Genomic DNA, 26,610 nt, shown 5'->3' with positions numbered 1-26,610 from the left:
CAGTTAGGGTAACCAGGCCAGGCCCAGAACAGAAGTATTTATCTGCTTTGTAAGCCCTCTTGAGTTTGTTTTGTAGTGGAGTCACTGAACACATGAAATTGATCAGGGGGAATCCTTTCCAGTGGCGGCTGGGGAGCTACAAGAGCATTTTAACTGGGCATCCTCTTGCTCCTGACTGAGACTAGGGTTGGGCGATATATTGATGTATCACCCAAAACCGGTTTGAAGTCCATATCACGATAGTGGTTTTGTAATTTGTAACCTGGCAATATACTATGAATCATGATGTTTGTGACTATGCAAAAATCACAATTTGGGGGAAACCGTGAAGCCAGCCAATGCCTCTACATAGCTCCATCCTTATTTCAGACATCGTGACAATATTGCTATATTGTGATGTTTTGCTGGTGATTTATATTGCAACGTTGAAAACCAGGTATCACCCAGCCTTAACTGAGACAGAGAAATGGAGTCAAATTGTCAGGCCTGGCCACCTCCCAGCCTCTCTGACGCTCGTGCCTCTGCCCCAAATCTCACCATCCTTACCTCTGTCGCTCCTTGATCTCGGCAAGGGCCCACGAGGATCCGTACAGAGTCAGCTGCCAGTGCTTCAGCACACCAGCCCCCAGGGTCTCATCCCCTGCAAAGGAGAGGAATTGGCAGGAGAGACTAGTGAGGGAGAGGCTTGTGGGATCACACAGACAAGGGGCAAGAGGGGAGCTTGCCACCTCCCATAATAATAATAATAATAATAATAATAATAATAATAATAATAATAATAATAACAACAACAACAACAACAACAATAATAATTTATTAAGTTATACCCTGCCCATCTGGCTGGGTCTCCCCAGCCACTCTGGGCGGCTTCCAGCAAAGATTAAAAATACATTAAAATGTCACACATTGAAAACTTCCCTAAAGAAGGTTGCCTTCAGATGTCTTCTAAAAGTCAGATAGTTGTTTATTTCCTTGACATCTGATGGGAGGGCATTCCACAGGGCGGGCGCCACTACCGAGAAGGCCCTCTGTCTGGTTCCCTGTAACTTGGCTTCTTGCAGTGAGGGAACCACCAGGAGGCTCTCGGCGCTGGACCTCAGCGTCCGGGCAGAACGATGGGGGTGGAGATGCTCCTTCAGGTATACTGGACCAAGGCCATTTAGGGCCTTAACGGTCAGCATCAACACTTTGAATTGCGCTCAGAAATGTACTGGGAGCCAATGTAGGTCTTTCAGGACTGGTGTTATATGGTCTCAGCGGCCGCTCCCAGTCACCAGTCTAGCTGCCCCATTCTGGATTAGTTGTAGTTTCCGGGTCACCTTCAAAGGTAGCCCCACATAGAGCGCATTGCAGTAGTCCAAGCGGGAGATAACTAGAGCATGCACCACTCTGGCAAGACAGTCCACGGGCAGGTAGGGTCTCAGCCTGCTTACCAGATGGAGCTGGTAGGCAGCTGCCCTGGACACAGAATCCCTCTGGAAAAGGCAAGGGGGCAATCAAGGACCTCGATTCTAGGCAGTCACAGTGCCGGCAAGGAGCAGGTGAGTGGCACATGGGCAGGAAGCCATGCAAGGCTCTGAGGAGATTTCAAGAGCCACATGGGGGGAAAGGAGGGGGCAAGAGTCCTCCCTCTGGGGAAAGAGGGAGTGAAGCTGCAGGACTCACCAACATCCCGGATCAAGAGGCGGTAGGTGCCCTGTGCCTCCTCACCCCAGCAGCGCACGGTGGAGAAGGTCCAGTCCGCAAAGCCACTGGGATCCCTACAGGAGAGATGGAGGACATGGAATCTGTGCAGCGTCCACAGAGCTTGGAATTAGAAACCCACCCACCCCACCCCCAGATGATGGCCTTTCAGCCTTGAGTTACCAAGCCCTTTCTTGGCCTAGGGTGAGGACAGAGACACAGTATACTCATTTTATACATCCTTAAGATTTTGATGACTTCCTCTTTTCTCTTTCCATGGTTCATTTTACATATCTTAAATTCCTGCATTTTTACAAAAAAAACCTATACCAATCAGTATTCCATGATTGCATCCTCAAAACTTATTTACACCACTGAATTTATCTTAATGCTGCCAGCGTTTTCAGCTGTACACAATTATATTCCATATACAGTGGTACCTCGGGTTAAGTACTTAATTCGTTCTGGAGGTCTGTTCTTAACCTGAAACTGTTCTTAACCTGAAGCACCACTTTAGCTAATGGGGCCTCCCGCTGCTGCTGCGCCGCCGGAGCACGATTTCTGTTCTCATCCTGAAGCAAAGTTCTTAACCCGAGGTACTATTTCTGGGTTAGCGAAGTCTGTAACCTGAAGCGTATGTAACCTGAAGCGTATGTAACCTGAAGCGTATGTAACCCGAGGTACCACTGTATTCAATAAAAAATTTCCAATCTTCTTTAAACACACGTTCTTCTGGTTCTCTTATTCTATATGTTAAGTCTGCAAGTTGTGCATATTCTGTCAACTTAAGCCGCCGTTCTTCTTTGGTTGGGACTTCGCTCGTTTTCCATTTTGGGGCTAACAAAACACGGGCCGCAGTTGTTGCATACATGAATACCGGTAACCTTTTCTGACACCTGGGGATTTCAGTCTGAATTATCCCCAACAGATGAGACTCTGGGTTTTGGGGGGAAAGTACTTACAAACTCCCCCCCCCCCAATTCATTATAGATAATTTACCAATACTCTTTTACCCTTTTACATGTCCACCACATATGAAAGAATGTTCCCTTCACCTCTTGACACTTTCGTTTCTTAATTGTACTTCTAGCCTGTCCTTCACCAAACATTCCATTTTTTACAAAAATAAATAAAAATGTTCTTAATTGAAAAAAGAATACTACTTTTTTTAAAAAAGACTAATACGGTTTACTTAAAATCATAAAATAAAACCACGAAGCAACCCATGGCAAAATAACAAACAAAAGGGCAGTGTCGTAAGAATCATAGCTGTCAACTTTTCCCTTTTCTTGCAAGGAATCCTATTTGGAATAAGGGAATTTCCCTCAAAAAAAGGGAAACGTTGACAGCTATGGTAAGAACATGAGAAGAGCCTGCTGGATCAGGCCAATGGCCCATCTAGCCAAGCATCCTGTTCCCCCCAGGGGCTGACCAGATCATAGAATCATAGAACTGTAGAGGTGGAAAAGACCACCAGGGGTCATCTAGTCCAACCCCCTGCAGTGCAGGAATCTTTTGCCCAATGTGCATCTCGAACCCATGACCCTGAGATTTAAGTGTCTCATTCTCTACCAACTGAGCTGTCCCAGGATATGCCTGCAGGAAACCCACAAACAGGGTTCAAGTACAAGGGTATGATATGCCTCTCCCCTCCTGTGGAATACAGCAACTGAGACTGAGAAGAGTTACTGCTTCCTGCTGTGGAGCAAAGCATAGCCATTGTGAACAGCAGCCATCAATAGCCCCTCACCTCCAAGAATTTGTCTAATCCTGTTTTAAAGTCATTGAGCTTGGTGGCCATCAAGTGGGAGGGAGTTCCATAGTTTTAAACTATACCCCGAGTGAAGAAGCCCTTTCTGTCGTCTGCCTGAATCTTCCAAAATTCAGCTTCATTATGGTTATGGGTAAAGGGGGGGGGGGAGAGAAACATTTTCTCTATCCATTCCATGCATCATCATATATACCTGTATCATGCTGGCTCTCACTTGCCTTTTCTCTAAACCGGTTAAGTCCCGGACGCTGCAACCTTTCCTCCATCCCCTTGGTCATTTGGGCTGCCTTTTTCTGAACCCTACAATATCCTGCCTGAGTCAAGGTGACCAGAGCAGCCCACAGCCCTTGCAAACAGGACTTGACATCTTCCGCAGGGCCTGCAAGACAGAGCTGTTCCACCAGGCCTTTGGCCAAAGCACAGCCGGACCCCTTCCTTTGGTAATCCTCACAGAACTCTTAGCTCAATGGTTGCCATTAATTTGATTTTGAATTGATTTTAAAATGAACTGATTTTAGAATACTGTGTTACTTTTATTGCTGTTAGCCGCTCTGAAACCCGGCTATGGCTAGGGAGGGCGGGATATAAATAAAAAATTATTCTTTTTTATTATTAAACGGAAAGAGGTTTATCCGAGGGGCTGGTGTTGCGCTTGGCGATCCCCCCACCTGCTTCCTTCCAGGGGCCGCCCTACTCACGAGTCCATGCTCCGCGGCGTCCCAATCCAAGACTTCATGCCGCTGGGACAGAGGAGGCGGATGTCCAGGTTGCCACGCCGGGGGTGGGTGATGGTGACGGTCACAGCCACATGCTCCAGGGTCCTCATCCCCGAGAGCTCCAGGTCAGCTTCTGTGACTGAGAAGGGAGAGAAGCAACTGCACAATGGCCGCTTGCCCTGGAACCCTAAGCGCTCCTCCTCCTGCAAGGCCTTGGGATGGCTCGGCAGAGGGGGTGGGTATGCGGGCATCATCCTGGCATGGATGCAAGTGGGATGATGCCCATGGTCCACAAACCACAGCTGGGCCTAATTGATTGCAGCAAACATCTGGATGACCTCCAGTGAGCACGACTTGTGCCATCTGTGCGCACGCCAACCACTCGCGGCGTTACTTGCGCATGTGGGGCTCGGGACCAGGGTGCCACCCTGGGAGCAGCAGGTGGGAAGCAAGAAGCAGAGGAGCTGACCAGGCTCAGATCTGCTCCTCCTAGCTTCCTGCCTTAAAAGCTCCTCCAACTTTTGGCCACCTCCATGGCAGTGTGCATCCATACCTTCCTCACAGGAAGCTACCCAAGAGGAGCCTGGATGCTGGATCAGGCCCAAGGGGGCCCACCTAGCTCAGCGTCCTGTTCTCACCGTAGCCACCCTGTTGCCCCAAAGCAGTGTTTCCCAAACTTGTTTGTTGGACTACAACTCCCATCATCCCTAGCTAGCAGGACCAGTGTTCAGGGGTGATGGGAACTGTAGTCCCAAAAAAAACCATCTGGAGGCCCATGTTTGGGGAAACGCTGCTGCAAAGGGAAGCCCACAAGCAAGACCCCGCGATCTCCCTTTCAAGGCTGCACTTCCCTCCACCCTCAGAGCCTGACTCTTGCATTCCTCTCTGGGGTTCAGCCGCTTTCTGGCATTTCCTACCCTTCTGTTTGTTGTTTCACATTTCGCCGGAGAGAATTCCTTTTACGGGAAACAGGCGCTGAGCAGCCCTGGACTCCCTTCCAAGGACTCCAAGGCTCTGGGGAAGGCTGGGAACAAGCAGAAGCCCATGGGGGGGATCTCTCCCCCCTAACCTTAAGATCATGTTGCATCTTCCTAGAGCTCCCCAAGGGCCTCCCCAGGGCATGTTGACTAGAGACAGGTTTTTTTCTAGTATTGATGGGGTAGCAGGGTGGGGGAGGGCCCAAGACACCCCCCCCCCCATCCTAATCAGTTTTCAGTACTGGCCCTGACTTGGTGGAACGCTCTGTCACAAGAGACTAGGGCCCTGTGGGACTTGACATCTTTCCGCAGGGACTGCAAGACAGAGCTGTTCCACCAGGCCTTTGGTTTGGACTCAGTCTGACCCTTATGTTTCCCTCCCCTTATGGTTTTGATCTATGGGCTATTACAGTGGTACCTCCGGTTATGTACTTAATTTGTTCCAGAGGTCTGTTCTTAACCTGAAACTGTTCTTAACCTGAAGCACCACTTTAGCTAATGGGGCCTCCTGCTGCTGCCGCTGCGCCGCCACCGCACGATTTCTGTTCTCATCCTGAAGCAAAGTTCTTAACCTGAGGTAATATTTCTGGGTTAGCGGAGTCTGTAACCTGAAGCGTATGTAACCTGAGGTACCACTGTATGGGCTATTATTAAAATGAGGCTGCATTTTAAATTGTTTTCCCCCCTCCCCTATTATGTTTTTATTGTAATCTTACTGGTGTTAGCTGCCCTGAGCCTGGCCCTGGCTGGAGAGGGTGGGGTATAAATATATTATTATTATTACTATTATTATTATTACTACTACTATTATGGCACTCATGTTTCTCAGGCAGGGCTGGCCCTCTGCACCCTGACAAGGCAAAGCGTTCAGCGGCCCCATGGTGGGGAGAGTCAGAATCTCCCTGCTCAAGTCCTGCCCGAATGTGGTGCTGGAGAGGCACTGCTAGGTCAGTGGGCCTCTCTCACCGGTGGACAACGTGAGCCGCACGCCCTGCAAGAAATCTCCCCAGTTGCACGAAGGAAGAACACGAATTAGGAGGCCTCGAGGCTTCTCAAGGAAAACAGAGGGATGGGATGAAACCACCTCTGGGAGGCATCAGTAGCTGGGGAAGAGAGGTCTCGCAGTGTGTGCGTGTGTGTCTTGTTTGTGTGGACGGAAGCTGGCCAAGACAGGAGCTGCCGCATTGCCTAAAATGGGCAGAGGGAGCCTCTAGCTTGGGCAGACATCCATGCACACACATCCTGCTGAGGCGGCCTGGCGTTGGTTGGGGTAAAGAGGAGGGGGCAGCACAGCAGTTCCAGCTCCCTCCCCCCTCCCCCGGCCGCAGCGTGAGCGTTCGCACAAACGCTCCCCGATTCTGCACTCTCCCCACCAAACTCGGACTGACCATTTTGGTCGGAATGATGGAAATTGCAAGGAGCATCACTCTCCATCCTGCTAATTGACAGGGGTCCCAAACCAACAGGAGGTTCTCCTCTCAAAGCTCCCTCGTTTCAAAGGAAGAAGAGCTTCCAAGTGGTTCCTGCCCCAGGGAGTTCCACAGGTTGAAACTTGTTTTTTAGATCTAGCATGGCTCCCCCACTCCCAAGGTGTTGCGGGATCTGTAGTTTTGCAAGGGAACAGGGAATTCCTTTGGAGGGCGACAGGCTTTCACAGGCCTGCCCCTTCCTGGGTTCACAAGGGACGTCAGGGCAGTTAAGCCAGCTGAGATTTATTAGTTCATGCCCCTCCCCTCCCCCCCCAAGCTCCACGAACCATTCCAGGTGACCTCCAGCTGCTGTGGCGCCATGGGGATGGTTTTGCTCTCCTTCAAGATGGGACTGACGTAGGAGGCCAGGTAAGGGACCGACTCCCAGATCTGCCAGTAGGGGAGAAGAAAGAGAGGAGAAGGGGAGCGCTGAGCACCACACAGAGCTTTCTTCTGCTGGCCCCTGCATGCAGCGCCCAATACACGACGCTATGCCCCACCGTCCAGAAAAGGAGGGAGCAGGGGACACTCAGCCCAAAGTCATTTCACGCAGAATCCTAGAATTGCAGAGTTGGAAGGGACACCGAGGGATATCTAGTCCAACCCCCTGAAATCTCAACAAAAGCGTCCCTGATGGGTGACCACTCAATCTCTCGAATGGAGAGTCCATCGCCTTCAGAGGGAGTCCGTTCCACCGCTGAACAGCTCTTACTGTGAGAAAGCAATAAAACCGCTGGCACATTTGCAAAGCTAAGCAGGGTCCGGTCTGGTTTCAAATTGGATGGGGGACCACATGTTGAGATCCCTGCATTGCAGGGGGTTGGACTGGATGACCCTTGGTGTATTCCTTCCAGCTCTACAATTCTATTATTCTAAGGTTTTGTTCAAAATGAGTATTTCTTGCAATTTGAATTCACTGATTCTGGTCCCACCAGAAAACAAGCATGCTTCACCCTGCATGTGAAAGCCCTTCAGATATCGGAAGATGGCCCTTATACCACCAGTTCATCTCCTGGCCTTAATTGTGGAAAAACAACTTTGCAAGCCTGTCAGCTTGCAGACATCGCCCCAGCCCTTTCAGCCTGCAGTGAGGGGTGTGGGGGTCTTGTATGGGGCAGCAAGTCCATCCCAATACTCTCTGGCCCCTGCCCCATGCTTCTGGCTGAAGACTATAATGCCCAGGTGGAGGGCAGCCCCCTAGATGCATCAACCCTTTCTCCCTTACTCTGGGAATGGGGTGGGGGGAACAGGACCCAAATGAGAACCGTGGGGCAGACAGCTGCCTTCCCCCCACATTCTGACAAGCAGCCCTGGTCCTTGGTCCTCTTCCTGCCGACTACCTTGGCCGCGTTGACCAGCCTCCAAGCGTTCAGCAAGCCAAACCCGTGCTGGTGACTGTGGCCGAGGCCAGCCTGGTTGACATCCCAGCTGGCCCGGTTGTCTTCATACTGCAAAGGGAGGCAGGGAGCTGATTAGCTGGGGCAAGAGCTTGGGCCTCAGACAGGAAAGGCGGGAGAGACCGCGGCTTCAGAGGATGGAGGGGGCTTTGATGCTACTGTGACCCAGGTAGCCCTGGGAGCCACTGCAGAGAGCAGGATGCAAGGCTGGATCTGAAACGCTGAATCAGCAGGGCCGAAAGGAGCAGGGATGAATGCAGTTCCGGATCTGAAACGGTCCAGCTGGCAGTCCCCCTGCCCAAGCATCCTGCTTCATTGATACGCCTTTGAATCGGCATGGGGTTATGGAAGGAGGGGAGAGCAGAGCCACACCCCACTCCTCCTTTTCCAGGTCTCTGGGATGGGAGTGGTTGGCTCAGCACCAGCACTGATTCAGTTAAGCATCATATCCAAACCCACTGAAACATTCATGCAGACCCCCAAGAAATGGGGGGGGAGAGGAGGACGGCTTGCAGAGATTACTGTGGCTGGGGGGGGGTCTTTGTGGGTTCAGGGTTGCTCTCCACCCCACTGATTCAGGCATGGAATTGTGGGAGGCAGGGGTACCTCTTTGGGTCCATGCAGAGGCCCACACTGCCATACTCCTTCGGGGTTCTGAATCTCACCCCCAAGACCTAACCCTGGTGGCTCAATTCATCATCAAAGGATCGATGGAGAGCAGAGATCATAAAAATAGCTTGCGGGATCAGGCCAAAGGCCCATCTAGTCCAGCAACTTGTTCTCATGTTGGCCAACCAGAGGGAAAACCACAAGCAGGATCTGACCACAAGAACCCTCTGCCAGCTGTGGTTTCCAGCATAGCTCTCTCTTCTCTGTGAATATCTCAAACCATCTTTTTAGGTTGGTGGCCATTGGTGGCTCTTGTGGGAGGGAGTTCCACAGTTTAGCAATGCCCTGTGGGAAGGAGGTGTCAGGATTTTGCCATGGACTGCATCGTCTCTTTCAGATCAGTCTACTTCCTTCCTTGCATTTGCATCCTGCACCTGGGCTTGGGCTCTGTTAGTCCGGAACCAATCTCCTGCCGGCTGCCCCCCTCCCCATCTGGGCATGGCTGGCACTGTGAAGCTTGCCCACAGAGGAAGAGAGATGGGAGAGGGTGCTACAAAGGCACCCTGGTCTCACCTTGGTGGCTGTGAAGACGATGATGTGCTGGATGTCCCTCCAGGTGAGACAGGGGCGCACCTGCAGCATCAAGGCAATCATGCCAGCAGCCAGGGGGGCTGCAGCAGAGGTGCCGGTGTGCCCCTCCGTGCACCCGGTGCCCCTCTGCAAATCCCAGTCTGTGGTTGCCTGGAAAGAGAAGAGCAGGAAGCTGGAGGTCACTGGTTCGAGTGGAATGTTTCTGGGGCCAGAGGGAGGGCTGGCTAATCTGGAGGCGTCAGGCATTGGCTGGGGCCTCTGGGGGGGTCCAGCCCCAAACAACTGGAGGGCACCAGTTCAGGGAAGGTGGCTGCAACTCAACCCAATTTCTAAGGTAGGATCCAGCAAACACCTGCCTGGATATATCACACAACACCCATCTTGCATCTTTCACTTCCACCCTTGAAAGATCATTCTTCCGCTGCTCTAAACATGAGTAAGCCCGTTCGGCAGGACTGCCTTGTGTGCTCCGTAAAGCCTTTATTTATTTTCTCTTCCTGGTACCAGGCAGGCTGCTCTGACACTGAGCTTAGGGAGGATGGTGGGAGGGAAGGTCACTCTGGAAGGAGCCCAGCTCAAAACAGCTCTGGACCACTTTTCCTTGGGATGCACTAGCAAAGCTTGTCTGCCTGTCTGTCTGTCTCTCTCACTCTCACACGGCTGCCTAAGAAGAATTCTGGGGGATTAACCATGTCAAAGGTTCAGTTGGTGTGAATATAATCTTGGCATTGCTTCTCAAAATGGAATTACATAATAAGAGTAATAATACTCTAAGCATGGGGGGGGGGACTGCAAATAATGAAGCCCTGGGTAACTGGTCTGACCATGGCTCCCTTATCTCCTTCCTCTCCAAGGTTGGGTTTCTGCAAGGTGGGATGGGTGCAGAATATGGACGGAATCAATCATTGTTTCTGGCAGCCCATGGAAGAAATGCACTTTCTGCCTGTCTGTTTTGGGTGTCTTGGAGCCCCTGGTCTGGCTCTGAAGCTGCAAGGATAGCATTTCATGTGCCTTCCTTCCACCTTAGTGGTTCAGTCCACCCCTTTGTAATACCTAGTGCCTGATTTGCACATGCAACTCTGGGTGGGTGGGGTGGGGAGACATATTGGGGTTTCCCAGTGCAGAGACTTGAACGCTATGTGGCAGCTCTGTGCAATAAACCAGGTGGAGAATCCCCCTTGTTGAAAGAGGGGGAGATGGAGGCAAAGGCAGTAAACTAGCACAAGGGATTGGCAGCTACTGGGTTTCTGCCTTTGTTCCTTCCTCCTTTCCCCACCCCACTTGCTGCTGTGGCTCAAAGGGGGCTAGGTCCATTTTTGCACCACTTCTAGCATCATCCATTTGGGTTTAGAGACAAGGGAGCCACCCGGCTGCTTCCACTCCAACCAGCCCAGGAGAGCCTTGAGCTCCTGGGGAAGTCATAGAAGCAGGGGGGGGAGGGGGGGAGAAATATCCTTGCTTGCAAAGACAATGCCACAGAAGGGAGGAGGCCATTTAAGCAGACATAAAAGGAAATACAAAGGAAAACGGAATGATGCACCTTAAGGGGGGGGGGGCAGTGAAGGAATGCATAGCGCAAAACCAGACCAGACACTTGGGAGAACAAAATGTCCTACACTTGTGGCACTGTTTTTAAAGGATTAGTAGCAAGCTGCAAGGGGAGGGGGATTTGGATTGGGGGCATTATTATTATTATTATTATTATTATTATTATTATTATTATTATTATTACAGTCGTATCTCAGAAGTCGAACAGAATCCTTTACGGAAGTCCATTCGACTTCCAAAATGTTCAGAAACCACAGCACAGCTTCTGATTGGTTGCAGGAGCTTCCTGCAGCCAATCAGAAGTCCCACTGGACGTTCAGCTTCCAAAAATAGTTCACACACTGGAACAGTCACTTCTGGATTTGCAGTGTTTGGGACTCAAAACGTTTGAGAACTAAGATGTTTGAAAACCAAGGTACAACTGTAGTATTGTTGTTGTTGTTGTTATTGATTTTTTTTTTAATCTTGCCCTAGGCAACCCAAAGAGACTTACACACAAACAAACAAAAAGCCCCACATAGATATATTAAAACCAAGGGGAAAACCAAAATGCATTAAAAGCACCCCACACGCTTCTAAAAAGCTACTGATAACTAAAAGCCAAAACCAAGATGGGATGGTCAAACCCCGCCACCCCCCACAACCTGCTATATTGAGAGCCCTAGCCAGTTGCATGGGGGCATGTATTAATTATCATCCTCGCCATGTGCCTTTCACCCTAAATTCCCAGGGCAGGTTACAACAATTCAAACACAGCATGTAGGTACTTGTATGGTATCTGCATGTCTCAGGGAATGGTTAAGATCAGGACATCTGTATTTGGGGAGGGGGAAGAGGTATATTGGCTCCAGTGCCCCCACTGCTTCCTTGATTTAACTAGCAGCCCATTTGCTTGCATTTAAAGGAAGCTGGGCTCTCTGCTCTACTTGTGCAACAGGCTGTTTTGCTCTTAGTTCTATCACAAATAAATGAAAGGCAGGCCTAAGAAGAGTGAGGGTTGTTTTTTGGGGGGGAGGGGGAGGGGGAGGCTGCTCCTGTCATGCCTTGGCTACAAGGTCCTAGAGGCACCTGGCCAGCCATCCAAGCAACGGGAAGCTGGCCTAAATGGACTCTTGCTCCGTGATCGAGCAAGGCAGTGTTTACGCATTCTTGCTGTTTAAAAAGATCACAGCTCTGTTCTAACTGTGCCGGTGGAAAGGTCTGGCTGCCTCCTTCTGCCTTGCCAAGCACAGTCCTCCCCTCCCTCCCGCCGCTGACTTTTAGGTTGAGCGTGGAACCATTCTGTCGGCTGCTGACAGCTGTTATTTGCACTTGGACACGAGATGCACGTTTTCAAACATGCACTAGCTTGGCCAGGAAGCATCAACAGGAGCCAAGAAACTGGGTTAAATTCTTCCCATTAAGGACACAGTAGAACATCATGCTAAAAGCCCCTTGTGGCAACGGGAAGAAGAGCTAACTCTGGAGTTTGCAAAAGCCCTGCAGAGCAGAGCATACCGGGCTACTTGCATGCAGCCTTATTATTATTATTATTAATACCCCGCCCATCTGGCGGGATTTCCCTATCAGTGCCTGCAGGAAAGACCTTTGCTGGCATGCGTGAAGCCCCCATGGCAGGCTCTGGGGGACACGACAAGGCACTTAAAAACCCATTGGGTGACCCAGTGCTGCGCAACGGCAGCATTTGGAACCTGCTGGACTTACAATGCTCCTCATCATCTTGTCTCCCCCGCTGAAAGTCACAGCCAGCATGGAGGCGCACTCCTCAGCGTAAAAGGGCATGTACCCCATCTCATCCACTGCTCCTGGAGGGAAAGAAGAGGCCAAAATAAAAGGGTTGAAGAAAGTGGCACATACACACAATTTACTATTTAGTAATACAGTGGTACCTCGGGTTAAGTACTTAATTCGTTCTGGAGGTCCATTCTTAACCTGAAACTGTTCTTAACCTGAAGCACCACTTTAGCTAATGGGCCCTCCTGCTGCTGCCGCACCGCCGGAGCACAATTTCTGTTCTCATCCTGAAGCAAAGTTCTTAAGCCGAGGTAATATTTCTGGGTTAGCAGAGTCTGTAAGCTGAAGCGTATGTAACCCGAGGTACCACTGTATCCTGAAAATGTTTTCAGTGGGATAAACAGAGCCAAGCCACTAGCAGGACAGCTCTGGGGGAATGGGGACAAGATTTGGGCATTTGCAGCAAGACATGTGAAACAAAGTCATGGAATATAACCTCTCCCCCTGCCGTGCCCCCAGAATGCTTTGATTTGTCTCCTGCCTTGTGGGCAGCTTCCCAAAAGCAACAAGCATAGGCTTATTCATCCGGCGCAGCCTGGCGACTGAAGCAGGGGAGGGGAGAGGGGAGAAAATCTCAGTGGTGGCTGCAGAGTAATCCTTTTCCTTGGGACCCCAGCTGTGCCCAACTCAAGTTCCTGCGTTAGGAAAACATATGCAAGCTCCGAAGGGCTCCTTGAGGGAACCTGGATTTCAGAAAGAGCTTGGAGCCCAATGCATCTGTCTGTCTGTCTGTCTCACAGACACAAACCTTCTGCACAAAGCTCCTGCCTGCCCATGTTGTCATATTGTCGGTCCGTTGACAACAGTCCATTGTCAACACTTGCGTCTTACGAATGGCCTGCATACAGATGTCGGCTATGTTTAGATACATAGGACAATATTTGGAATGAGTTTATGCAGAATGAAGTAGGCTATTACCATCTATATGTTTTAGGATAATAACACTATATCAAATTTATGTAAGAATGGGAGTATAGTACATTGCTCTTCGTTTTTTGGGGTATATATTGTTACAAAAGCCCAGTGGCTACACCTCTCTCTGCCAAGCCGTGGCAGGAAAAACTGAGGACCGCTTCTGCGCATGGCGAAACCCAGTAAAATACTTCCAGGTCTGCTCTGCGCGCATCCCAAAGTTTACATAACCAGAGAGCTGCGTAAACGGAGGTACGACTGTATATATTCTTTCCTATACACATATTTGATTCCCCCCCTCACTTCCCTCAATTCCCCCCCCTTGCATCACTTTTTTTCATTATAATTGAAATTCTTCCAGTAAAAATATTAAAACAGTGGTACCCTGGATACAAACGGGATCCATTCTGGAGCCCCGTTCGCATCCTGAAGCGAACGTAACACGCGACTGCACATGTGCGGGTTGCGTTTCGCCGCTTCCGCTGATGCGCATGACGTCATTTTGAACATCTGCGCATGCGCGAGTGTGGTGGAACCTCAAAGTAACGTGTTCCGTTACTTCCGGGTCACCGCAGAGCGCAACCCGAAAACGCTTAACCTGAAGTGTATTCATCCCGAGGTATGACTGTAAAAAACAGGCCCCTGCCTGCCCTCTTACCGATGGTGACGGTGTAGATGGAGTTGGCGTAGCCATCATAGTTGCAATTGTCATTGTGCTGCCCTCCGTTCCCACTGGCCACCACAAAGATACTGCCAAAGCCCTGGCGGCCGGCCATCACACCATGCTGCAAAGCGGCCTGAAAGGTAAAGGGGTGGGTTAGCTGAGTGAGCAGGGGCGACCTTGCCCCACCCATCTCACAATGCAGGGCACCCCCCCGGCCCCCTTGCTAAAGAACTTCCAGCAAGGACAATGAAAAGCCCTAGAAAGCCCACAGGACAGGGGTCCTAGACCTTTCAGCTCCCTCAAAACCTGTGCATGCGATCCGGTGGTTCACAGCTGATCACACACAGAAGGCTGCTTCCTTCCTCCAGAGCCACCCTGTGAGGCCCAGTGTTCTCCAGGTCTCTCGGGCCGGCAGGGAAGAAGATGGCAGAACTCGAACTCCGTACCTTCCCAAGCTGGTGAGGACCATCCACAGTTTTGCCATCGTCATCGGGGCCCCAGCTGCAAAGGGAAATGCAGGGAAACAGAACTTAGGGACAAATCTGAGGGTCACAACAACCTGGGGTATCTAAACTAGATCTAACTGTTGGAGCTGCAATAGGGATAATGCTTCTCTAAAACGTATGTTTTTCCATTGTCCTATATCAAAATGATTTTGGTAGATGCTAACTGAAACTATCAACAGAACGAAATAAAAAAATTCCTTCCAGTAGCACCTTAGAGACCAACTAAGTTTGTTATTGGCATGAGCTTTCGTGTGCATGCACACTTCTTCAGATACAGATGTGTACAGTATCTGAAGAAGTCTGCATGCACATGAAAGCACATACCAATAACTAACTTAGTTGGTCTCTAAGGTGCTACTGGAAGGAATTTATTTTGTTTCGACTACGGCAGACCAAAACGGCTACCCACCTGTAACTATCAACAGAACTGTATGGATCAACCTTACATTTACAGAGCAAAATATTGTCTTGAGTTATATACCCAGAACATGGAACCTTACAAAAGGACAATACAAGTGGACTCTCTGTGCCCTTACCACACAGCAAAAAAGACTGATACTGATAAACTGGAAATATAAAAATGCGGCTCCCTTCTACGATTGGATTGAAGACTTATACAAACTCGCAACATATGAACAACTTGCATATAAACGCAGACTTGCCATGGATAAATTCAATGACATTTGAAATCCATTCTTACAAATACAGTGGTACCTCGGGTTAAGAACTTAATTCGTTCTGGAGGTCCGTTCTTAACCTGAAACTGTTCTTAACCTGAGATACTATTTTAGCTAATGGGGCCTCCCGCTGCCGCGCAATTTCTGTTCTCATCCTGAAGCAAAGTTCTTAACCCGAGGTACTATTTCTGGGTTAGCAGAGTCTGTAACCTGAAGCATCTGTAACCCAAGGTACCACGGTAGTGTAATAGGTTAAGATCTGGTAAAGTACAATAATAACCTTGTAATGTATAGTTTTGAGGTTTCCCCCCCTCCCCCCTTTATTTTCCCTTCTACACGGGTTCTGTTTCTCTTTTTCTTCTTCTCTCTTTTATTTACGTCTCACAATATTTAGTACACATATGATTTTGTACTTTTAAAACTCTCATTAACGATGTTTAAAACTAAACAACAGCAACAGCCTGGGATACCAGGAGTTCCTGGAAGTGGCAGGCCAGGGCAGCAGAACCCGCTTTCCCACTTCCATGGGGTCACACAGGCTCTGCAGTGAGTGAACAGGATTCCCCATTCTCTCCATCACATCTGACCCAACAGCTCCAACCAGCAGGGGAGACTGTAGGAAAAAGGAAGTGCCTGCTGGTGCCCTGGGAGATGCAATTTCCGGGGACGCCACCAAGCATCTAGCAAACCAGCCCTTCTGCAATTGAGACCAGAGCCCGTGGCACGGACTTTGCCCACAAAGGGGACTCGGTTCACATCCCTGTGATCAAAGCCCTCCCCCCCCCCGGCTTCTTATTTATTTGCTGTTCTTCCAGCACTGACCTGCAGCTGTAGATGTCGTTGATTTGATAGTGCTTGTTGAAAGCCACAGCCTCCATGCTGTCAGTGAGAGGCCCGTCCAGCACTCGGATCCCTGCACAGACAAGACAGGTAAGGCGGGGGCAGGAGAGACCTGGCAAGCAGTTCAGACACACACACCGACAGAGGCTTCCAGTGCCATCCCAGAGCAAGGAGGCCTGTGTTCAAGTCTTGCTTCGGACCAGGACACTGGCTACTGCGGGAAAGTGGCTTTCTCCCTCTCAGCCCCTCCAGCTGTAAAATGGGAATAAAAGTAACCCACTGCCCTTTGAAGGTGACTCGGAAACTACAACAAATCCTGAATGGGGCAGCTAGACTGGTGACTGGCAGCAGCCCCCAATATCATATAACAAGGGACCCAAAAGACCTACATTGGCTCCCAGTACGTTTCAGAGCACAGTTCAAAGGAATAATACCAACCTTTAAAGCCCTAACAGCCTCAGCCCTGTATACCTCAAGGAGCGTCTCCACCCCCATTGTTCAGCCTGGACACTGAGGTCCAGCTCCAAGGGCCTTCTGGTGGCTCCCTCAGTGCAAGAAGTAAAGCTACAGGGCCTTCTCAGTAGTGACACCCCACCCTGGGGAACACCCATCAGATGCCAAGGAGATAAGTAACTATACAATTATGCAACTTTCAGAAGACATCTGAAGGCAGCCCTGTATCAAGAAGTTTTTAATGTTTGATGTTTTATTATGTTTCTGTATATACTGGAAGCTGCCCAGAATGGCTGGGGAAACCCAGAAAGATGAGCAGGGTACAAATAATAAAATTATTATTATTATTATTATTATTATTATTATTATTATTATTATTATTATTATTACTGCTGCTACTACTACTACTACTACTCTCAGGCAGGCAAGCAAGAGGTGTCCCTGCAGTTGCAAGGGATGCTCCAGCCAGGTAACATCACTAGAGGAGGGCCAGTAAAGGAGCCAGTGAGGGGTGTGGCTTGAGGAAGGCGCATGGCCTGCACAGTCCGGAGGCCCAGAGAGAGTGGGGTGCTGGGCTGCATTTGGCCCACAGGTTGAAGGTTCCCCACCCCTGGGCTATTTAAGCAGTGCTTAGCAATGATGTATCTTTGGAGTGAAAGTGGAGCTGGTGGAAGCCACACCTGCTAAACAGCAGAAGGAAGTTGGGAGAACTTATTCTCACCTGCTGAGCTGATCCCAGACTGTGTGTGTGTCTGTTACACGACAAAAGGGAAGGGATGGAGTCAGGAGGTCAGAGGAGCAGCAAGAAGAGCTGGGCTGGGATCTGCCCTGCTTACCTCCACCCCCCTGGAATTCCTGTTTCCACCATCAAGGTGGGATGTGTTCAGCTGCCACCCAGCTCCACTTCCATCTAAACCACTTGCAAAACGCCAAGGGGTCTTTTCGGCCATCAGACACTCCGTGTAATGCACCAATTTCATACTGTCAAACCATGAACGTCTGCAGCTACATTTGGCTTTTTTCAAGCCGCAAACCTCCCACACGGAGAGCAAACAGACACACTTGATCCGGAACCACGTTCCCAATGAACCAGAGAGCTGCTAATTGAGCCAATTTGCACGGGAAGTCTAGACCGGCAGTGAGCAAACATCACTGCAGATGAGAGCTGCCTGCCCGGCTCAGCGGCAGAACAAACATCCTTCGTTCACTGCGATTCGGGGAGCTGTGAGCACAGCGGTTAATGCCTCACCAGATCATCTTGGAGGGGGCCCACAAACAAGCCCCCGAGGCTAAGCCAGGCTCCCCTCTCGCACTGTGTTTGCCAGTTTGCTCTCAGAGCACCTGGAAATCAGCGTTTGTGCAGTTCCACTTTGCACTAAAGAGGAACGCATGCACCCCACACCCTCAAAAGCCTGTGAAGCAAAGCAACCTATGCTCTGAACAAAGGGGGGTGTCCTGCTCTCCCCACAAGATTATTTTGGGATAGGGAGAAGACGCCACCTGCTGTCCATAGCGGAGAATGGCAGCCTATGACTTTCAGGCTTGTTGAGACCCTCCCTTGCTTTCCACAGCCCCCACGCCCAGATGTGGCAAATAGTGCTGAAGCCAAAAGGTTAGGGTTGCCATATTTTGAAGAGCAAAAAAAAAAAAGAGGACACATTTGCCAACTTCTGCTTTTAACTATGGATTGCTTTGATGACTCTCGTTTTAAATACCCCTATTTAAAAAAGCAGAGACATCACCTTGCCAACAAAGGTCCGTATAATTAAAGCTATGGTTTTCCCAGTAGTGATGTATGGAAGTGAGAGCTGGACCATCAAGAAGGCTGATCGCCAAAGAATTGATGCTTTTGAATTATGGTGCTGGAGGAGACTCTTGAGAGTCCCATGGACTGCCAGAAGATCAAACCTATCTATTCTTAAGGAAATCAGCCCTGAGTGTTCACTGGAAGGACAGATCGTGAAGCTGAGGCTCCAATACTTTGGCCACCTCATGAGAAGAGAAGACTCCCTGGAAAAGACCCTGATGTTGGGAAAGATGGAGGGCACAAGGAGAAGGGGATGACAGAGGACGAGATGGTTGGATAGTGTTCTCGAAGCTACCAGCATGAGTTTGACCAAACTGCGGGAGGCAGTGGAAGACAGAAGTGCCTGGCGTGCTCTGGTCCATGGGGTCACGAAGAGTCGGACACAACTAAACGACTAAACAACAACAACAAGGCTATAGTAGCAGGGATATATTGCTAGTAGGAATGTTCTGAACTTTCAACAACAAAATAAGAATAATACATATTGCTCCCTCACTCGCCACATTAAAGTATTTAGATTCATGTTCACATCTTTGTGAACATAAATGTGCACAGAACAATTTATTAAACTGTTGAACATAGACATATGGACTCTCCTGAAGGGCAGGGGGTGTTAACTCTTGCCCTTCCAGGCTCCTCCTCCAAGATCTTGTAGCTGAGCCAGTGTCCTTTTAGTTCAGCCACAAGAGAAAGGACTTCTACAGTACAGTCGTAGCTTGGATCCCAAACTCCTTGGGAATCGAATATTTTGCCCTTGGAAATCGAACGTCCAACGTGATTTACACGGCTTACGATTGTGTGCAGGAAGCTCCTGCAGCCAATTGAAAGCTGTGCCTTGGTTGTCGAACGTTTTCAGAAGTTGAACAGATTTCCGGAACGGATTCCATCCGACAACCAAGGTACGACTGTACTTAGCTAGTTTAAGATGCCGCTCTGTTGCAATTCTCTGCTGCAGACAAGCTTAGCTGGGTCCCTAGCTGGCAGTAGAAAAAAAAATTCTTGGGTTACTGTAAACACAAGAACCAGACAGAAAACCTCTGTACATTTTGCCAGATTTAAAAAAATCCACCCTGAAAAAGAGGATGTGTCTGGCGGGGAGGTGTAAAGGACATATGGCAACCAGACCTGAAAAGAGGATGTGTCCTGGAAAAAGAGGACATATGGCAACCAGACCTGAAAAGAGGACATTTCCTGGAAAAAGAAAACATATGGCAACCCTACAAATAGGTTCCAGGGGTGAGGTGGCCGTTGCAAGCTGAGCTACAGGTGAGAGCTAAATGCAGGGTAGGGACCAGACAAACTACCCCAAAAAGAGCAACATGTCCCCCACCAGAAGAACTACCCCTCCCCTAACACCCCATAACACCCCTGTATGCCCTGTAGTAATGTCATTATCATGCCCATATGTGTGGATGTGTAAACATGCAGGGGTCCGTGGGTGTTAAGGGAACAACAGCTTGCCTAAGGTCACCTCGTGAGTTCACAGCAGAGGTAACCATGAGGGGAAATGGGGACCTCCTGGCTCACAGCTCACGCTCTGCCACAGCAGCCTTCGGGACACTGCTTCACCTGCAGAATCCCACCCACTTTCCTTGCAGCAACTGGGCAGAGTCCAACCCAAACAGAGGAACACCGGAAGCTGACTCTTTTTCTGAGTCAGATTGCCAGCCCATCTAGCTCAGTGCGGTCCACACTGGCCGGCAGAGGCTCTCTAGAATGTCAGGCAAGAGGTTCTCTCCCTGCAGATTCCAACTGGGCAATGCTCTGGCACTGAGCCGCAGCAGCTCTCCCCTGCCACCGAGTGCCAGTACCTGCGATCCGGCTGCCATAGGCAACTCCCACAGCACAGAAGCTGTTGTTGGAGACGGCTGCGATCTCCCCAGCACAACGGGTCCCATGATGGTTGCCGTTTTCCTCGTCCGGGTGGGGCATGGGGTCTGGGTCGTTGGAATTCAAGTCATAGCTGCCTTCAGGGCTCTGAAAGAGACCAAGACCCAGAGTTGAGAGTCCTTTTTCCTGGGAGTGCGAGGGTAACTGCAGCTGGGGAACAAAGCACTCAGGACTCAACAAACATCAGTCACCCTTCCCCCCTGCCCCCAACTCTATCCTGCCCCTTCTTTCCTGCTTTATTGTGATTTTGTTGCCTACAATAATTGCATTCACTTTTAATCCTTGTAGGCTCTTGTTCCCAGAAGGGCTAATCTTTTAATTAAATAAAAAATGGCAGAACCGCATAATTTCCTGAGGGGGGGACGGAAAATCATCAGAGGAGTTGACGGAAGTCCAAAATATTGTATAAGATGAGAAGTTATGCTGTATGACTGTTGGAACTGATATGTTAAAAATTTAATAAAAATGTATATATATATATATATTTAAAAACTCCTGAGGGGGAAATCATGTTTATTAATTTAATTTATTAAATTTATGCATTGTCCCTCATCACAAGATCTCAGGCCGGTTCACGGAATAAAATACAAGATAAAAACACAAATAAATAAATTAAAACAAAAATAACAGGCATTTAAAAGGCTGTAGAATATTAAGTAATCAGGTTTCACCTCACCCCAAGACCCTGATCTAAGGCAGCAGGTGCTGCTTCTGGGCTCAGGATAAGATGGGAACAAGCATTTGGGTAATCTGTGGCACGCCCAGGAAACCACCATCAGCCACCTTTGGGTGCTTTGCGTCAGAGTCACAACCCCTGCCCCCTCCCATTTCAAAGAGGAAGCTGAACAGGACAGGGCAGGAAATGTGGGTTGTGACCAGTGCTATTTTTCTAGAAAAAGAGGTGCCAGAACTCACCATGAATGCCTCCCTTGTTCTTTTATACAGTCAGAAGTAAAGGTAAAGGGACCCCTGACCATTAGTTCCAGTCGTGGCTGACTCTGGGGTTGCAGCGCTCATCTCTTTATTGGCCGAGGGAGCCGGCATACAGCATGTGGCCAGCATGACTAAGCTGCTTCTGGCGAACCAGAGCAGCGCACAGAAACGCCATTTACCTTCCCGCTGGAGCGGTACCTGTTTATCTACTTGCACTCCAACGTGCTTTCGAACTGCTAGGTTGGCAGGAGCAGAGACCGAGCAACGGGAGCTCACCCCATCACGGGGATTCGAACCGCCAACCTTCTGATCGGTAAGTCCTAGGCTCTGTGGTTTAACCCACAGCGCCAACCGCGTCACCCATGCCCAGTCATACCTTGGGTTAAATGTGCTTCAGGTTGAGCGCTTTCGGGTTGCGCTCCGCGGCGACCCGGAAGTAACAGAACGCATTACTTCCGGGTTTCGCCGCTCGCGCATACGCAGACAATCAAAATGACATCACGTGCATGCGCGGAAGTGGCGAATCGCAACTCGCGCACGAGCAGACGCGAGTTGCGTTCGCTTCTGGATGCGAACGGGGCTCCGGAACGGATCCCATTCATATCCAGAGGTACCACTGTACTAGCAATGGAACCTACCTGAGAGGCGCCGGAACTCAGTTCTGGTGAGGTCTGGCTGGATAAAAGCCCTGGTCATGTCAACCCCATCTCCAGTGCCCCTTTTCTTGCTGCCTCAGGTGAGAGAAATGCAGAAGCATTTGCACAACATCAAGACTTGGTCCGTTTTCAAAGACCTTCAAAGGTGGTTTTGGCAACTGCCTGGAACCCTACCATATTTACCCACATAGCACAATGCGGCAGATTCTTTCCTGCTGTTGGATGGGAACAGAACCTGAACACGGCTCCACAACGCCTGGAGAGAGAAGGGCTTGGGTGATGGGATCCTGCCCAGCAATTCCCCATTGGGGCAGCATCCGGCCCAGCTGCTTAGGAGCGGCATGTATATAAGCTATCCTGAGCCAAGCCAGGTCTAGGCCCTACCCTCCTTTGCTTCCATCCCCTGGACTCAGCTGACGGGCCAGTTGCCAGTTGAGCCCCAGCCACCTGACCCAAAAGCCTACTGGATCCAGGTGGTTGAGTCTTAAAAGGCCAAGTGTCCTCTTCTGCAGCCCAGCCAAGGCCAGGAGGCAAGCCTCTCGCAACTCTAAGGTAGGGCTGCGCGATATCTGGTTTTCAACACTGTGATATATCGCCAGCTAAACATTGCAATATACCATTATATCCCAATGGCTGGATCTAGACACATAAAAAAAAAGTTTCAGGAAAATGTGTTGTAAAGCTCATAATGCAAAACCACACTGCCGAAGGATAGAACTCTACAGCGCCATCTGATGTCACAGTGTTATAATGCATTTTAAACACTTTTAAAAAAAATAATGTTGCCGAGTCCAATGTCTGAAATAGGGATGAAGCTTTGTAGAAGCATTGGCTGGCTTCACAGTTTTCCCCACATTGCATAAGCACGCACACACACACACACACACACACACACACACACACACACACACTATGATTCGCAATACATTGCCAGATATGAAACAGATATCACAATACAGTCATACCTCGGGTTGAAGTAGCTTCTGGATAAGTATTTTTGGCTTGCGCACTGTGGCAACCCAGAAGTAATGGAGCGCGTTACTTCCGGGTTTCGCCGCTCGCGCATGCGCAGACGGTCAAAATGACGTCACGCGCATGCGCAGAAGCGGTGAATTGTGACCCGTGCTTCTGGATGTGTTGGCTTCTGGATGCGAGCAGGGCTCCAGAACAGATCCCGTTCGCATCCAGAGGTACCACTGTATGGACTTTAAACCAGTTTGGGACGATATATCACCCAGCCCTACTCTAAGGCTCCCGCTGGGCCCTAACTCTCCAAGCCCAGCCCAGGCAGCTGTGGTGCCCCAAAGGGAAGGTGGTGGCATCAGCTACTCACGTAGTTGGGCTGGATGTCTTTGATGGTGTGCTCCACCCCGTCATCCACCACGACCACTGTCACACCCTGGCCAGTGACGTTCCTTTCCCAGACGCCCGTCACATTGATGTCCATCCCGGGGCTCTTGCGGTTGTTCTAGGCCAGGAGACAGAAGGGAGGCACAATGTTCAGAGGGCGCAGCAAGGAGGAAAGCCAACATGCTCACACAGGAGCATAACCTGGGTTTTCTGCAGGTGTCGTGGAGTGGTTGGATGCAGAGGAACGGTGGGAGGATCCAGCTGGGGAACCCCCAAGGGAAGAAGGCTCAGAGTCCAGGGAATGGTGGTGGGATGACGATGAGCGGTCAGAGGGAGAAGACTGGGAAGAGGAGATGTTGGCAGTGGAAGAGTAACAGGGCTTAGTGAGCAGGGAGAGTCTGTGGCAGAGAGAAGTCCAGAATCAGAGGCAGAAGTAGAAGCAGGAGAGTGGGATTAGGGAGGCCAAGAGGCACAGATGAATCAGGCTGGTGAAGAAGTCTCCTCCCTTCCTGTTGCAACAAACTCCCCTCCCTGCTGGTCTCCCAGGACCAGAAGAGGCATGAAACGGAAGGAGCAAAGGCAGGCACACAGGTGCACTCTCTGAATGCTTGGGGGGGGAAACCCTGGAGAGGAGGGGACAGGCAGCTGTGGAGAGGCAGGGACCTTCAGTCTTGGCAACTGCTTCATGGGGGAAAGACCTACAGAGATGGGTTGCTGTGCTCCTTAGGCCTGACACTCCTGTTCCAATCATGTTTCTGCTAATAAGGAGTTAATTACAATTCACTTTGTATGATTTTCTGCTGCCCACTCCTGTGAGCAGACAGCAAGGAAATAGCTCAAAGGCCACCTCCTGATTTCACTCAAGTACCAGGGCTCATTATATGTACCCTGAAACACAGTTGCCGAGTCCCCTAAGCTGGGGGTGCCCTGGCTCCCATAACATTTAAAATGGCGGGGGCAGGCACTCATAAAGTGTGGCGCAGCCGCAAATGCATGCCGCAGGGTGCATGCTTGCTACATCACCATGTCCCCAACGCGTATGCACTACATCGCCATGCCATGACACATGCCCAAGTGACATCAGCACGCTGGGGTTGTGACGATGTAGCACACATGGCCCTGGCACCGCTGCCCTGCAATGGGATGGGTGGAGAACCTGAGGGGGACCTCCAGATGCTGCTGGACCACAACTCCCATCAACCTTGTACATTGTCCAGGGGCTGATGGGAGTTGTAGTCTGACATTGCCTAGAGCAGGCTTCCTCAGCCTCCGCCCTCCAGATGTTTTTGGCCTACAACTCCCGTGATCCCTAGCTAGCAGGACCAGTGGTCAGGGATGATGGGAATTGTAGTCTCAAAACATCTGGAGGGCATAGGTTGAGGAAGCCTGGCCTAGAGCATGGGTAGGCAAACTAAGGCCCGAGGGCCAGATCTGGCCCAATCGCCAAACAGTGGACAGTCCGGGAATCAGCATGTTTTTACATGAGTAGAATGTGTGCTTTTATTTAAAATGCATGTTATTTGTGGGGCATAGGAATTTGTTCACCCCCCCCCAAAAAAAATAGTCTGGTCCCCCACAAGGTCTGAGCGACAGTGAACTGGCCCCCTGCTGAAAAGGTTTGCTGACCCCTGGCTAGAGGGTTACAGGGGAAGGAGAATAGCTGTCAACGTTTCCCTTTTTTAAAGGGAAATTCCCTTATTCTGAATAGGATTCCTCGCAAGAAAAGGGGAAAGTGCCCTTGAAAGTGGGCAGCAGCACCTGACTCCTCCTCTGCCCCACCCAGAGTTCCTGGGCATCAGCTGGACCTGCCCCCGGAAGCTGTATTTTTGCCCCTCCCACAAAGCCAGGGGACCCACTCACCAAGTGCCACTGCTGCGGGAACTTGGGGTCGTTAAAGTGCAAGCTGCGCTTGGAGCGTTTCAGAAACCGCTGCTCGGCGTGCCACCTCACGCTGTTGTGCTGTGCAAAGACCGCCTCCGCTGACCGTTGGATGGCCTCCAGGCTGAGGCCTGGTGGGCTTGCCAGCTGGTAGCCGAAGAGGTAGTGGCCTCTGAGCTCCCCGATCCGGCCAATGTTCACAAGGCAGGCCTCCTTGGCCAGTTCTTCTGCCCGCCAGTCCAGCTCCTCATCAGAGGAAGGGGACCCCTCTGGCACCGTCAAATGCACCGCCCACGTCAGCTCCCCACGGCACTGGGCTGCCCGGCAGGGCTCGGCCCCACGCGGCACTTTTGCTCCACAGGCAAATCCATTTGGCAACAGCAAAGGGATCCAGGCCGGGATGAGCCAAAGGCACATGTGGACACGCAGGGCGGCCTCCATCATCGCTCTCCATGATGGCTCCGTCCCCCTCCAGGGCGGCATCCGACAGGCGAACTGCAAGGGCAAGGGCAAGGTCAGAAGAGCCCCCCTGCTTTCCCCTATGCCTGGCTTGCCACCAGCCCCAGGGAGAATAGAGGGACTCACTTTGCCCCAAACCCCTGCTGAAACCCATTTACAGTAGTACCTCAGGTTACATACGCTTCAGGTTACAGACTCCGCTAACCCAGAAATAGTACCTTGGGTTAAGAACTTTGCTTCAGGATGAGAACAGAAATCGTGCTCCGGAGGCGCGGCGGCAGCAGGAGGCCCCATTAACTAAAGTGGTGCTTCAGGTTAAGAACAGTTTCAGGTTAAGAACGGACCTCTGGAACAAATTAAGTACTTAACCAGAGGTACCACTGTACTGTGAGTGCAGAAAGCAGAAACACCCTCTTTCGCGCTCCCTGTAGAAATTGAAACTGAAATGGATTTCCTGTTTGGTATTACTGTAGTAGTGGGGAGGGGGGGAATGGGGGCAGAGACAGCAGGCAAGCTAGGGAATCTCACCTTTCCTCCGGCAGAATGGTTACCAAAGGAGAGCATTTCTGACTCCTGGGCTGCAAAGGAGGTCAGGCGAGTTAATGTTTCATCAGCTGCTCTTCTTTCTCACACACACTGTCTGACTTCAGTTTCTGCAATACTGTTTCTTAACCCCTTCCTGCTCCAATACAGCAGCAGGGAGGTGAGGGAGAATTCCTCTTTATAGTATTACTTTACGGGCAACAGCCTGGGAGAAAATGCGCCTGAGTGGATGTTATGCCCAGGAGGCTGCTGCTGCTGCTGCTACTACTCCAGAAAGACCTATGATGAGTCTGCTGGGTTCTATTTATCCAAGAAGAAAAATAAGTCATGGCTGCTGGTTCATCTGGCAGTTGTGTCCTGGTTTGAAAGTGGACTCCACTTTTGGGATGCTGTCTTACATGCTGTTGTGAAGAAAGGATTAACTGGAGCAACAACTATTAACTCGACTAATATGAGAGACAGGCGATGTTGCCAAGAGAGTGCCCTG

The 26,610-nt window shown here is 50.3% G+C and overlaps 1 protein-coding gene across 2 annotated transcripts in view; it reads right to left on the bottom strand.

Moving 5' to 3' along the window:
• Positions 1-26,610, bottom strand: part of PCSK7 (proprotein convertase subtilisin/kexin type 7) — a 31,087-nt gene that overhangs the window by 2,768 nt on the left and 1,709 nt on the right. Inside the window, exons 1-14 of one of the 2 annotated variants that reach the window (XM_081172514.1) lie at positions 26,109-26,159; positions 25,104-25,616; positions 23,227-23,361; positions 20,226-20,391; positions 16,137-16,227; positions 14,578-14,632; positions 14,126-14,264; positions 12,466-12,566; positions 9,196-9,363; positions 7,957-8,064; positions 6,904-7,006; positions 4,153-4,309; positions 1,666-1,760; positions 547-640 (exon numbers count right to left, since the gene is read on the bottom strand). In XM_081172514.1, coding sequence (XP_081028640.1) covers positions 547-640; positions 1,666-1,760; positions 4,153-4,309; positions 6,904-7,006; positions 7,957-8,064; positions 9,196-9,363; positions 12,466-12,566; positions 14,126-14,264; positions 14,578-14,632; positions 16,137-16,227; positions 20,226-20,391; positions 23,227-23,361; positions 25,104-25,616; positions 26,109-26,144 — 1,961 coding nt within the window. In that variant the 5' untranslated portion in view covers positions 26,145-26,159. Of the gene's footprint in view, positions 1-546; positions 641-1,665; positions 1,761-4,152; positions 4,310-6,903; positions 7,007-7,956; positions 8,065-9,195; positions 9,364-12,465; positions 12,567-14,125; positions 14,265-14,577; positions 14,633-16,136; positions 16,228-20,225; positions 20,392-23,226; positions 23,362-25,103; positions 25,617-26,108; positions 26,160-26,610 lie in introns of those variants that run through there. The other variant, XM_081172515.1, reaches the window with a different exon arrangement.

The sequence above is a fragment of the Podarcis bocagei genome (genome assembly GCF_964188305.1).
Source record: "Podarcis bocagei genome assembly, chromosome: 15".
Taxonomy (NCBI): Eukaryota; Metazoa; Chordata; class Lepidosauria; order Squamata; family Lacertidae; genus Podarcis; species Podarcis bocagei.
The sequence above is the reverse complement of the archived record's forward strand: the minus strand, read 5'-3'. Positions and strand labels throughout refer to the sequence as shown.